The 14176-nt window shown below is 33.5% G+C and overlaps 1 protein-coding gene across 1 annotated transcript in view; it reads right to left on the bottom strand.

The window, feature by feature from the left end:
* CFAP47 (cilia and flagella associated protein 47) overlaps positions 1-14176 on the bottom strand; it is a 308902-nt gene that overhangs the window by 246816 nt on the left and 47910 nt on the right. The window contains 5 exon segments of the mRNA XM_050712219.1: positions 1364-1573; positions 3054-3246; positions 10808-10967; positions 11695-11795; positions 13951-14119. Coding sequence (XP_050568176.1) covers positions 1364-1573; positions 3054-3246; positions 10808-10967; positions 11695-11795; positions 13951-14119 — 833 coding nt within the window.

Below are 14176 nucleotides of genomic sequence, written 5' to 3'. Positions count from 1 at the left end.
GCATATTATAGATTTTACTAGAATAATAACTATATGTTCTGGATTAGAAAATCTTACTTTGACTTCTCCAATTGAAGGGAAGTTGTTTTTTCTGGTTATGATAAAAAAATAATTTCTTCCAAAAGCCAATATGAATAATATTATCATGTTGACTAATAGCACACACAGAATCCGTTTGATTCGGATGGTGTGTTATTTCATCCATTTGTGTTCATATTTTATATCATCTGCTCTTACAGCCTATGCAATTCGCTGACAGGAAATCACATACATATTGGAAAACCAGTGTTGTCAGTACTGTTTAAAAAAAACCCACCTACCTACTTTTATATTTTAAAACACAGCAACAATTTAAAGATGATTTGCCATTCCCAAACATGATTTTTTTCACCTTCACAAGCATGGATGCCTTTTATTACTTTGATAACTTTTATTTGGTATATTTTTTGCAGAAAGACTTTAAGTTTGCCTTTAAATTGAGAGTGGTATCTTTTATTTCATTTTAATGGCAAATATAGAAAAACGTTTATTGAAAGTTTTATTTTTCTACAGCAAGATTTGAGAAGCTGCTAGTGCATCATATAAAAACCCTTATTAAAACCAAATATTATGCCTGATCAGCAGCTATATTTCAGATCTCATCATATGCCTAAATTACCTTTTTTCATAATTAATACAAGCTTTAGCACACATTTATGAGTTGTATCCTACACAATGATGAAATCTTACAAATAACTAAAACGAGTAAAAATGAAGAGATTTGTGGCTGATGATCTATACAGAAAAATGTATTTTTTAAAAAATAGTCGAACGTGAGCAATAGTAACTAAAATGTCCATAACACTTGCATCAAAATAATTTAGTTTTATGCTTCGGAAAAATCATGGTGTAAACTTTAGAGTGAGATATTTAATCCTCAAAATAGTTGCCTGAGTGAAAATAGCAACTGAAGGAATAGCTTTTAATCACAACAGTATCTATTTTTTACTGCTCATGCATACATCTATTCATCACACCAAGGGAAGAGATGAACTAAATAGACAAATCCTGAAAAATGTTTATATTTATGTAGAACAATAATAACAGATCTGCTTCCACTTACTAGGGGCAGACAATACTAGTTGCCATATAGATAAATGTTACCTTAGAGACCAGATCTGAATTTTGTGTTTTGGAATTGTAAACTAGTTGAAAAAAGGAACATATTTCTAAGTGTCATTGTCATATTTTTTTGTTTTTTTTTTTTACAGAATTATTCTTGTATTCCTTCATCTAACCAGTTCTCATTACAAGTCCTATGTCTCACATCTTTCTTTGACAGTTTGGACCATGCCCCCAGATGAATTTGTATTGCATATATTACCTGTTTTCTTCTTCATCAGTGAAGAATATGGTCCCTAAAGATGAAATTGGCTTTGATGATCTGAAGCTGATATGACAATTTAGTTCCATATTTGTGCCATTTGATGAAAGAATTATATCTTGTCCTTCTGGAAACTGTATAGAAAAAGGGTAAATCCTGTCACCATCTTCAAGTTCAAGCTCGGGAAGTTCAACTTGAATTCGTGATGACCTGCATTAAAAATAAATAGTAATGATGATTGTGCTCACAGTTTGACAATAAAAAAGTTAATTCACAGAGTCACATATTTATGAAGCTGTTTTTTTACAGTTAAATACAGAGGAATAACTTCAGTTTTGAAGTACGTGCCAACTGAAACTAACTGAAGAGTTAAAATTCCCTTAGCATTTAGATGCTGGTTTGTTTTATACAAATGTTTCTCAACATTTTATAATCAGCCACAATAGCTCAACATCCAAATAAAGAGCAATTTCTATTCACTGTGCTATAAAAGACTTAACTGTTACTTACTTCCTTACTCATGCTTTCTCAGAGGTTTCCTAAACCTAAATCTTTCATTAATATTGATCAAACTGCATTATAGCACTTCAAGGCACTTTAGCGTTCAGACAAGTTGTACAATAGCAGTATTAAGTGGAAATTTGTCAATATATATTAAGATTATTTCCCTGCTTATGTAATTTAAGGTTCCAGTTCCAAAATAACAATGCCAGTCAGTCCAAGACAATACTGAATCCTTTCAGATGCAATCACTGAGTTCACTACAAGCCACTTCATAAACTGCTACAACTCAAACAAGATGAGATGTTAATAACTTGAAGATAAAGTGACTTTCATTAATTTTTTGCAACTTAAAAAGTTTTCTTCCAGTTATTCAGGTATTGAAATGGTATCTATATAAGTTTAACAAACTTATATTCTTGCTATTTAAGTACAAAGAGAAAAGTTGAATCTCAGAGACCAGAGAAGCTTATTTCCACACGCTTTCCAGACACAAAAGTGTCTGGAAAGAACTATTGTAAAAGATTCTGATTTCTATCAGATTGGAATAGATATGGTACTGGGTTATGTTCCAAACAATGAAGATCTTGAAAATGATCTCTTATAAATTCAACTAACAAGATGAAGTGGGTGATCCACAGAAAAATGAAAAAGTTATGAGTTATATATTACATTAAATAACATACTTAAAATATTTGTGCTGTGCTTTTTTTGGTAGTAAAATCTTGCTTAGGAAGTAAATATGAACAATGGTCAGGGTGGGGGTGAAAAGAACCCCACCCCCTCCATCAATTATCCAAACACCAGCTGGATTTGAAAACAGTGCTTTATAACATTTGGAGTAGAGAAAATAAAACAACAATCTGGCCAAAGAGAAGAGAAAATCCTGGTGGGGCTCTTTTCTTATTTCTTGTTCTATTACAAATAATTTTAAAAACACGTGGAAGAGCAAACATATCAGAAGATGGCTGCCTTGTGAAGCAATAACGTTTTGAGGACAGAACACACAGGTTTGCAGGATGTAGAGCAACATTAACTACATGAATTTTCTCTAAAATATGCAGATACTTTCTGTTGCTAAGCATGCCATTAATACTAGCCTTCACAAAGAAAAGTTAATTCATATTTTCAGGAGAGAAAACAAGAATTATTCAGGATTTTTGTAATACACGTATTTTGAGATTTTTACCTTAAGTAATCTTGTGGAATAATATTGATGGCTGTTTCAGTTTTCACATCCAGAGGAACTGGCATCAGCATTAAAAAGGGGGGATCAAAATTTATTTTTGGTGACTTCATAATACCAGACAAGATTATTTTGTAATGTGATGGATTATCATCTAGACACACTGACACTTCAGATGCATACGTCCCAGGACAAGCTGTTAAAAACGGTTAAAAAAATATTTTACCATAAATATACACAACTAAAAGAGCTGTAGTAAGAACTTTTTTTTTTTAAAGTTATCAGTATTATTTCTTAATCAAAATGTAGTTTAACATAAAGAAAATGTTGCATAAGATTTATTTATTAAGAAAGTTTGGAATAATTGCTTGCAGTAAGCCATAAAACCATTATTTTCAATTTGTCACAATTTGTTGAAGTTTTAAATTACCCTCCACTGAAAGCCTTCCCTGTTTCCTTGTATTCCCATCCCTTCTCACACCATCCTGCTAACTGCTTCTAGACGTCTTTCTATTGGATGGCAAACATGCATTTTCTTTCACTGATAATACAAAGCAAGGTGCTTTATATCGTTAGCATCTGTTACACTATCAAAATGTTGTTTCAAACAAGGAAGTGTCATTTATCAACTTTTCATTTATTCCCACCAACTGAAAAACCACCAAAAGAACACAATTTTTATGGACAACTAATGAATACCTCTTGTATTTAGAAATAATTCCATATCACATGTTGTAAGACAACACAAAAAGCTTAAAACTTTTCATTTTTGACAGAAACACCTTTCCCTTTGATTCTCCACTGTTAACAGATTAAGTATGGAAATATCCTCACCTAATATTTACAAAAGACATAACAGAAAAAGTAATTTTGTATTTAACACATCTGTATGAGCACACATTATTGCAAACAATATACGTGACAAGCTCTCCCATGATTAGCTCAGCTAACTCTTTACAGAGCCAGAGAAATAGCTGCCATTGTTTACATACACAAAAAGAAAACCTAACCTCTTCAAAACATTTTCTCTTATTCCCTCTTCATAAAAGCCAGTTTCTTCATGTAGAAGATGACAGAGGAGCTTCCTGGAAGCCTGTTAGCTCACCAGAACATAGTCAGCAGATCCCTTCATCTCAGAAGACACGAAACTGGTAAAGTGAAAACCAGATGAAATAGGAGCTTGTGGCAGTCTTTCCAACATCTGACTACTTCCCGGTTAAATGGAAGTTAGCTTTAGGAGACTATTGCTGAGAAGGCTAAGAAGCTCGTGCTTCTAAGTTTCGATACACCAAGAACAAATTATTTTTTTTTCCTAGCACTTAGCTCTCTTATGAGGAGAAGGTGAGATGCTATCAGAAAAGTTCATATGTAGAGCCAAACAGGATGTTTTACATGCTTATAGGAAGTGAGAAACATGTTACTCCCATATACAAGCTAGACAGACTTAAGATCCTACAGCTGTACTCTAATTAAACCGTATTTCTGGAATCGTATCTTCTGTGTATGTATATCATACAGTAAAGGAAAGTGACCAATAAACACCATAGGAAGGAATGCCATGAAGGAAGAAAAATAGAGGGGCAGATGTCAGCACCAAAGAACATGTTCTTTTCACTAACTCATAGTTTAAAGTATTCATATTAACTGTATTCCAAAGTCAAACCTTAAAATGATAGCAAATACTTTTCCTAAGCTTTCCCACACAAATTTTTCATCCTTACTGTACATATCAGTTATAACAAATCAATTAATTACATGATTACATTTCCCATAGAATCCCTGACTTGCTCAGAATGCAGAACAGAGAGTGCTCTTTCTGTGTACCTGATCACCCTCTGTGTGGACCCACATTTACTAAAATTGAAATACTGCATAATATGTGAGCTAATAATGAGCTTATGTCAGGAAAAAAAAAAAAAAAAAAAAAACTAGCATGTTGCAAAACTGTCCTCATTTTAAACAAGGGAAACAAGACAGAAAAAAAAAAGTGAATGATCCCATTAAGTTTTGTTCATTACTTTGTTATGGTTAGGACCAAATTTTTCAGGATATTTCATGTTAAATAAACTACTTGAAATTAATAAGAATTATGTCCTGAACTGACAGCTGAGTTCACGAATACTCAAGGTCACAAGGAAAGCAAGTCAGATGCTGGTTTATCTAGAAAAGTGAAAGGTATATAAAGAGTACTGTTTTAGCTAAACTTGTATTGCATTAAATGTGAAGAATATGGCAAAGCTAGAGCCATAACCTAAACCCTGGTCATTTGCCACACACAATGCAAACAGCGTCCCGAAGAAGTCTTCTCCGTCACTGCACAGTAACCTGGAATCAAGGTTGTGTAGATCAAACAAACTAGGGTGCTAGAGAACAAATACTGCACAATTTAAAATTAGGAATCACTTAAAGAGAATGGATAGCAAGATCCTTTGTAAATTATTATTAAATCTTTCTTCCTCATACTAATCTCTTAATTTCTTTCCATCCTGTTATTTCCTTTGACCCTTCAGTTATTCAGAATTTTAGCACTTTCTGTTAATGTCTATTACCTTTTTTTTCACCATTAAGTGCAAAGGATGCTTCTGCCAAGCCTGAGAATACCTTCCACCCCATTCACCCATAAACTGACATGAATCTCAAACATATTTTGTTTCAGTCTTGGGAGCAGTGAGAAGAAATTCCAGACATAGACCTCATATAAACTGAGTTACGAGATGAAATTTTAATAATAGAAAATGTCTGATTTTTTTTTATAAATATTCAAATCACTTAGCCAGAAAAAACTAAATATTCATAATTCTGTGGGATATATGTATTCTGTCATTTACACCTTTCAGGACTCAAAGTTTGTGCTTTTGCTACTATTTTGATATACTACCATTAATTTATGGTATTTACAAATGTAAATTTGTATTTATTACTATGTATTAAATGTATTACTATGTATTTGTATTTATTACTATGTATTTAATTACTATGGTATTTACAAATCTGTCTGTCTAAATTTGCCAGGAAATAACAAAATCTGTACAATTATTTGGGAAATTTCCTCTTTGTCTTTTCTGGATATATTTATTAAGGTAAATAAGCATTCATTGCCTTACCTTAAAACAACAACAAACCTTTGGATAAAGGAACACAACTTTTCAAAGCATATATGTGCATATATTCAATAGCTGCTTCATTTTCAGTCCAGTTTGCATTAGAAAACCCATCCAGCTCAGACTGCTTAACTCCCTAGCGTATTATACTGGGACTATAACTTATGCGAAGTCCATATTAATAAAAACATAAACAGGTTGTATTTCTGCTGAAAGTCAGTTATATACGTATGCAAGTTCTCCTCCAGATACATCTCACACACTTCCAGAGGAGAAATATTTCAGGTCCCCTCACCTTCTACTTCACCTGTTTTGGTTTCAAGTTAAACTAGCAGCAAAAGCTCATTCAAAAGGCCATCTCTATAAGGATGTCCATATTCCTTGATCCTCTCTATCAGTATAAATCTTCCCCCCTCCTCCCCCCCAAAATCTTAATAGCATGTTTTCCAATCTTTTGAGAGTGTGGGGGAATAAAGTAAAACCATCAGCTGCTCTTCTCATCCTCTTGTCTGTATTAGATGTTACTCACTTCCTACACTTGTCTCCCAAATAAATATTTCCAGTTCAGTTGCCCTAGACTTACTGATAATTCATGCCATATTACATGTGCACACTTTCAGCATAAATGGGTGCCAATGAAGAATTTGTGTACACTGGAATACAGACTTCAAAACAAAGAAGTTACAGATAGCTAAAAGCTAATTATAAGCCCTATTAAAAATAATAATAATAATCAAAAGTGAACTAAACATTTCCCCACAGAACCTGTTATAAGGCATAGTTATTTAATCTCTAACTGCTGTAGAAAAAAAACACTAGAAGATGGAGGGTGTGATGTTCACCTATGCCCATTACATAACTATCACATCTTCCAGGGACACTGAATTCCTTTTAACTCACTGGCACATTTGGGAGTATTTTGCCACACAGAATCCTAGAGTACAGATCAATTGCCTTACTATTTTTTATTGCACTTCCTATTCCTCCAGTAATTTTTTGGTTTTTTTTGTTTTTTTTTTTAAGTACATCACAATAAGATACAGTGAATTTTTTCATATACCATTAATACAGTACATTAGTACAGCAGAAAAGGATCGCATTGATGCTTCCTCAGTTCTCAAGAATCGCTAGCATCATATTACCACATATCATACAAAACTCTTGCATTTAGTTTACTGCCATAGCATTATGCACTTGTTATTACAAAGATCATGGAATATTTGAACAAATTACTCTAATGCACACTCAAGGTTCTTCTTAAGGCTTGTTCATCCCCACATACCACATCTTTACAGTACAAACATATGAAGGTGATTAGCCCAGCCTATTCATTAATTAGGTCTCCTGTGTGGGTTTTGTTGTATCTAATGCTCTGTTACAAGAAAGGGTAATTATTTTCAGTGATGGGTTAATACAAGTAGACTACAAATCACAAGAAAATACGTAGAATTTTGAATTAAGGGCAATTGATTTTTACAATGATTTATGTTTTTCTGTAAATAAAAGATTTGGGAAAAGAGTGAAAATAAAAATAACTTCAACTGACAATTATTTACCAGTCAACTTCATGTATACATGCATTTGAGTTTACACAAACGATTTATCCAGTAATTTAAAATATTGTCTTTTATTTTCATGCTGTTTTCTGCTTCAGCCTTTGCAACACTTGAGCGTTTTTTAATACATTCTCACAATGTAAACACCTAACTAGCACCAACCATCATATGATGACCGTGCTAGTTGTTTGTTTCAACTAGGGGATAATTGTTTCCTCTACAGCTGCTGCATAAAATAGTATTAGACAAAATCTGTAAAATTTCCTTTGTCTTAAATGCTACAGTGTTATGTAGAAACAGGAGAAGATGAGACACTGTGCTCTCCCAGGCCCCAAAACAATTACAGATCTGGACATACAGCTTGACTGTTCTTATCTTCTAAGTCTAATATTGCCCTGAGCATCCGTAAAACCAACCCCACAGATTTATTCATACATTAATTACTTCTTATAGGGTATATTCTTCCTTTCTCTCCAAGCTATATATGTTGACCTAATAAATGCAAAATACAGCTATATCATCTGCTATTAGACAAATTATTTGCTTTGAATTTGAGAAACAAAGCATGAACACACAAGTGATTATTTTCCTGTGATCCACAATTACTCCATCCATGTGCACACTCCTCAAAAACATCTATTAGAATACCTTCTTAGAAGTTTCAATGCTTATTTTGTAGGTTTTAGTAATTGAAAGTCTACAGAAAAAATATGATACCCTATTGAAAGCAAAGTAGAAATTTATAAAAGGAGGAAAAATATGCAAAATAAATTAAGAGTTACAGTAAACTACACATGTATTTTTTAATTACAACTCAAAGAGCACAGGAGGTTTTGAGGGTTTATTTTTCACTTTCCATCCTATAATTCCATTCCTCTTTCCTCTACATTTTTACTCCAAAGAACTGGGGTCATGGTATGTTTTTGTGTCTTGACATTTATTTTTTGCAGACTTACATCTCAACATTTTCTCAAAAATTCAGAACTTAACCCAAAACCTTTCTTCTGGATAGACACACTTTCCATATGCAATTTAAGTAGATCCTTATATCCTTCAAAAGAAAAGTGAGATTCCAAGTCCATATTTCTAAAAGTCTGTATAACTGAATATCTGAAAAGAAATAGTTCCCACCATTTTCTCCTATAGTATCACTGTGTTCTGTACAATCTTCTTGTCTTTCTGCTCCCACTGTTTAACACCTTCTGATTTATACATTCTAACATTTTTTCGCACCCTGGAACAATGTCTTCTTTCAATTCACCCAGTATCTTTGGATCTTATTTTATTTTTTTAATTTCATATTTATCCCCAAACCAGCTCTTTAACAAACATTTTCATTTATGTTTTATTTTGGTAGCTTCCATAAGTTATCACTAAAAATTGATCGAGGACCTGCAGACAAGATGCAGATGGGATCACATCACTTGGTTCCAAAACTAAACATCACACTAAGTATAGAATAGAACCTACATAGTAAAAATATATATATATATATTATACTGAGTACATTTTTATGGCTGTTTCATAAACGTGTTTCAGAGCCAAACCTCAGGGTTTTAGCAATTTACTTTGGAAGAACATTGGGGAAAGGAGACAAACTGATGCATCAAAAATGTAAACATACTATAAATATTTTTGCTTAGTCTTCCAAAAATAAATGGTATTTAACTTTCATCTAGCAGTTTAATTTGAAATAATATAAAATTGAATAGAGTAATTTAAATACCTATTTCTAAAATGATACCTCATGAACATGTCAGAAGTGTAAAAAAAAAAAAAACAACTATAGATACTGATTGGGTCAGAGACTTTCCAGTTAATATGTGCCGAAACAAATACTATTTCAGACAAGTCAGGTTTTGTTATTCAGAATGAAAAATAAAAGAATGTAAAGCAAACCACTTCCTAAACAATTGTGCAACAGTCCTTCTACATTACTTATTTTTCCATTTCATGAAACAAAATCACAGCCCAACCATAAGTTGAAAACAAAAGCTACCAAGAAGACATAATACATAATGGAAAAACTTTCTAAAGTAAAGCAATCAACTCCAAGTAACATATGCAATTGAATACTGCTCTTACATATTCACAACACATATGCAGAGCAACATTTAATACAGTATTCTCAATTTATCATACAGAATCATGGCAAGACTCATGCCTATAGATCTTTACAATTTACAAACTAATGTTCAATTATATCAAATAATTTGTAGGGCTTGAGTGAGGTTATAGATTTCAACTGTATCATCAAAAATAGCAGCAATATGTGACTTTAGGAAAGGGATACTCACTTGCTGACTCTCAATCATACCCAACCAACAAGACAACTTTTCTTCCCTTCAAGAATGTTGGCACCACCAGTAGGCCACTTACAATTGTCAATACTGCTCAGTTCTGTGAGGGGCTTTATCAATGTATGATGTTACATTACTTTCTACCCAAAACACTTGTTTGACCAGGAATAATGCAGAATCTTAATGTTCTGCCATTCCTGCTGTATGTGGTTGATTATAATCTTCTTGCATACTCCCAGCTTTTGTTAGAAATCTATTTTATGTTTTTCACTTGGTCTCTGGTTCTCTGAGCAAACTATTCATAACTATATATATATATATATATATATATATATATATATATATAAAAGACTTTGTATCTTTTGGAGGAAGAAAACTTCTGTTCTTGTCTAAGTTCTGTCTATTGGGGGTGGGGGGGAGGGGGGGGATGGAAATCACACATACTCCAAGTACTCTTGGAAAGTGTAAATATTAAGCCAGTTGGCCCAAATACACATTAAGGGGCAGTGCTAAAAATAATTTAGGTATCCTAGCATTTAATGCCTTCTGTGTGCAAAACAGACTTTTCATATAATGCTACACAAATGATTCCATGTTTTGTGTTAGGTCTGCAGCTGTCTGTTTTTCTCAAAACTTCAGCATGTCTTTTTGGCATTTTGGTTGACTATTTAGTGATGTTAACTCAGAGGTCGTCATAGTAAGTGCTCGTCTTGATTCATCACAGAAAGTGATTTAAGCAAATCTACGAAAATGGCAAAATTGTCTAAAATATATGTAGAAGAACTCACAAAATTACTTACAAGGGCAGAAGAATACAGTAATACTGATTTTTTGTCCTGGATCAAGAAATCCAGCATGCAGACTAAATTTGAAAATACCGTCTTCTATATTTTTGCCTGCATCATCACAATTCAATTTCCATGTTAAATACTGCCTTGAGATATTCTTCAGGTCAAGCTCCTGTAAATATTTACAGAGAAAGGAGGGCATGATGAAAGAGGGAAAGCAGCAAGCATCATGATACTTTTCACATTGCTCTGTCCAAAGCATTTCTTTTGCAATCAGATCAGATTGAAAGCAAGAAAGCACTAGAAAGCAATGAAGAACCTGGTTTACTATATCTGTAAGGCGAAAAAATGAGCGCTCCCATGAGCACAGACTAAATGACTTCCAGTCACTCACCACATACATAAAGAGGATGATCAACATATTGTGGTGGGAGTGCTTAGCCAAATAGAAACAAGTATTTACTGATACAAATGGAGCAAAGCAAGAACTAAACACATGACTCAGGACATTAAGATTTACAGGTGGATATACTGAAATTACAAAAACTTCAAAGTAGGTTTTCAAAACCCACTCTTTCAATCCAGTAAGTGGGAATAACAACACTGAAAATTCTATTCCTGTATGTCAGAGTTGCTCTTTCTCATGGTGCCCATTCTTTCTCATATGTCAGAAAGCTAGGATGAGCCCAACGCTGAGCTTTGAAAATTTTTCTAGTGATCAAAACAAATATGAAATCAAAATCTGAACAAAATGATGATGGAAAAAGTTCAACATACATAAAAGCATATGTTTGGAACATGATTGAATTTTGAGTTCCAAATCTATATTCTTACCCAGTCATTTTTAAGTAATTAAAATGTATAGCCAAGAATAACTGTAACAACATGTGTTTACGTACCTGGGAATTCAGACTTTCATCAGGACTATTGTAACGTATACAGCTTGAATGTTGTGTAAATGTAAGTTTCATTGAGGAGAACTCCAGTGGTGATTTAAGTACTGTTGGAAATATTAAGTAAGGATGTTTATAAGGTATTGTTTTTATACATGGTTCCTCAAAGTCCTTTCATAAAACCACTGTTTCAACACATATTTAGCAGAATTGCTTCTCCCCTCTATTAAAGCTCTAATTTCTTTATACTGTTCCCATACTATACGACTACTAAATGGCTACCATAACTGTCTTATTATGGCCCTTTAGTCACATTCAAATGATTTTAATTTTACATCTACCACACAGCATCTCTCCTTCATATAAAGATGCTATAAACAGTGTGTCACATGATCTGCCTGTTGCAGATGAATTCAAGGACATTCAGACTATATATACACAAGCATACTTTAGAGATTAAAAGTAATGCTTCTTAAAAGGGGACCTAGAATATCTTCAGTCAACTGCTTTAGTTATATTCAGAGTATGATAATATATATAAATATATATTCATTTATGTAACAATAAAAAATGCAGAATATTATTTTCATGTAATTCTATACACACTTCCAAATTCACTAATGTTACTTCCAGACCCTGTATTATTTTAGTAGTTATATATTGCATTTATATTTGTGATGGTAATTCATCAGTAAAGGCATAAAACATTTTATCACAACAGCATTCCTCTTAATTTCATATAGCTGGAATAAAGAAACCATAACAAAGGATGAAGTTTAAAATGAGGATTTCAAAAAACAAAGATGTATATTCCCACAGGAGTCTTCATTTTGCCTCTGTATTTGGTTAAACAGCTGGGAATGAATGTAGCAAACATACGGTATATTAAAATCTGCAAGTTTGTTTCACACCCCATGAGGAAGTTGATCAATTCTCTCTTCCCTTCAAAAAGCCCGAAGTGCTTCTTGATCCTATGTCTCACATTATGTAAAGACCAATATTATCCATATTTCTCTAAAACAAAGACATATAACCTCTGTAAATTAATATTGTTTCAAAGCAGGAACCTCATCTTTGGAATGCTTCCACCAACTAATGTACAATTGTGCCAGCCACGGAGGCCCCCCACCTCTTGCAGAAACTGTCTGTACAAGGCAAACACAGCAAGAATAAAGGACTAGGCACAGGGGAGGGAGGGAAAGGAAAAGATCAACTCCATGAAGAATCTGAAAGATTGATCAATTAAAAAAAAAAAAAGTCAGATCACATGAGGTTATGACATGGGTACTATGCGTTCTTCCTTTTGTCTGGATCAGGTAGGGATTGTATCTGCTCCATCTGAGCATATGCAAACTACCATTACATTATGCTATAATTACATAACATATTTTCTATTACAATATCTGGATGTTATCAGAATGAAAAAATTAAATGGTTCTGAAACATTTTTCACAATCTGTTGGAAGCTGATAAGTGATTTTTGCTTTGATTTTGAATTTAAACAAGTTCGAAACTGTTAAGATTTTCTACAAATGAAATTTATCATTTCTACCAGCTCCAGTAAAAGGAGAGGAGAGGATTTCATAGAATCATAGAACCATTTAGGTTGGAAAAGACCTCTAAATTCATCAAGTTCAACTGCTAACCTAGCACTGCCAAGTCTACAACTAAACCATGTCCCTAAGCACCCACATCTACACATCTTTTGGATACATCCAGGGATGGTGACACCTAAACACTTCCCTGGGCAGCCTGTTCCAATGCCTCACTACCCATTCAGCGAACAATTTTTTCCTAATATTCAACTTAAAATTCTCTTGGCACAACTTGAGGCCATTCCCCCATCCATTCCCTCATCAAGCTTGTTGCTTGGGAGAAGAGACTGACTACAAATTGTAGCCACCCACCCCGCTACAACCTCCTTTGCGATGGTTGTAGAGCATGATAAGGTCTCCCCTGAGCCTCCTTTTTCCTAGTATGTGTCACACATTTACAGAAATTTCAGCTTTACATATATTTAAAAATATAAATTAAATTTTGAAAAAGCTTCAAGTTTCCATGAATTTTACAAATTACAAGGATTTATCAAATTTCAGCTTTCTAAATCCTATCATTTTTTATGGTTTGTTTCTTTTTTTTTTTTTTTGGGGGGGGGGTGGGGGGTGGGGCAGACAAATGGTAATTCTCTGCAATTAGAATATACAAAACATCATCATGAATTATAAGCATTCACCACCTGCTTTAAGTCCCTAGTTTACTTACCAACTGCTTTAACTCTACAGACTGGAACAGCCACAGTCACTGTCTGTGGCTGCGGAGGAGTAGTGTGCTTTACAGGCCCAACAGAAGTTGCAGATATAGAGCACTGCTGTAGCAATGGAAAGTCATCCCAAGGAGTATTAACTGGAAGAGTGAAGTCATACGCTGCCACCTAAAGAGCACAAATACCATTGTGGTCACTTTCCCAAAGAAAGTGGTACTTCTTGAA

Source organism: Cygnus atratus, chromosome 1, assembly GCF_013377495.2.
Source record: "Cygnus atratus isolate AKBS03 ecotype Queensland, Australia chromosome 1, CAtr_DNAZoo_HiC_assembly, whole genome shotgun sequence".
NCBI classification, from domain to species: Eukaryota; Metazoa; Chordata; class Aves; order Anseriformes; family Anatidae; genus Cygnus; species Cygnus atratus.
The sequence above is the reverse complement of the archived record's forward strand: the minus strand, read 5'-3'. Positions and strand labels throughout refer to the sequence as shown.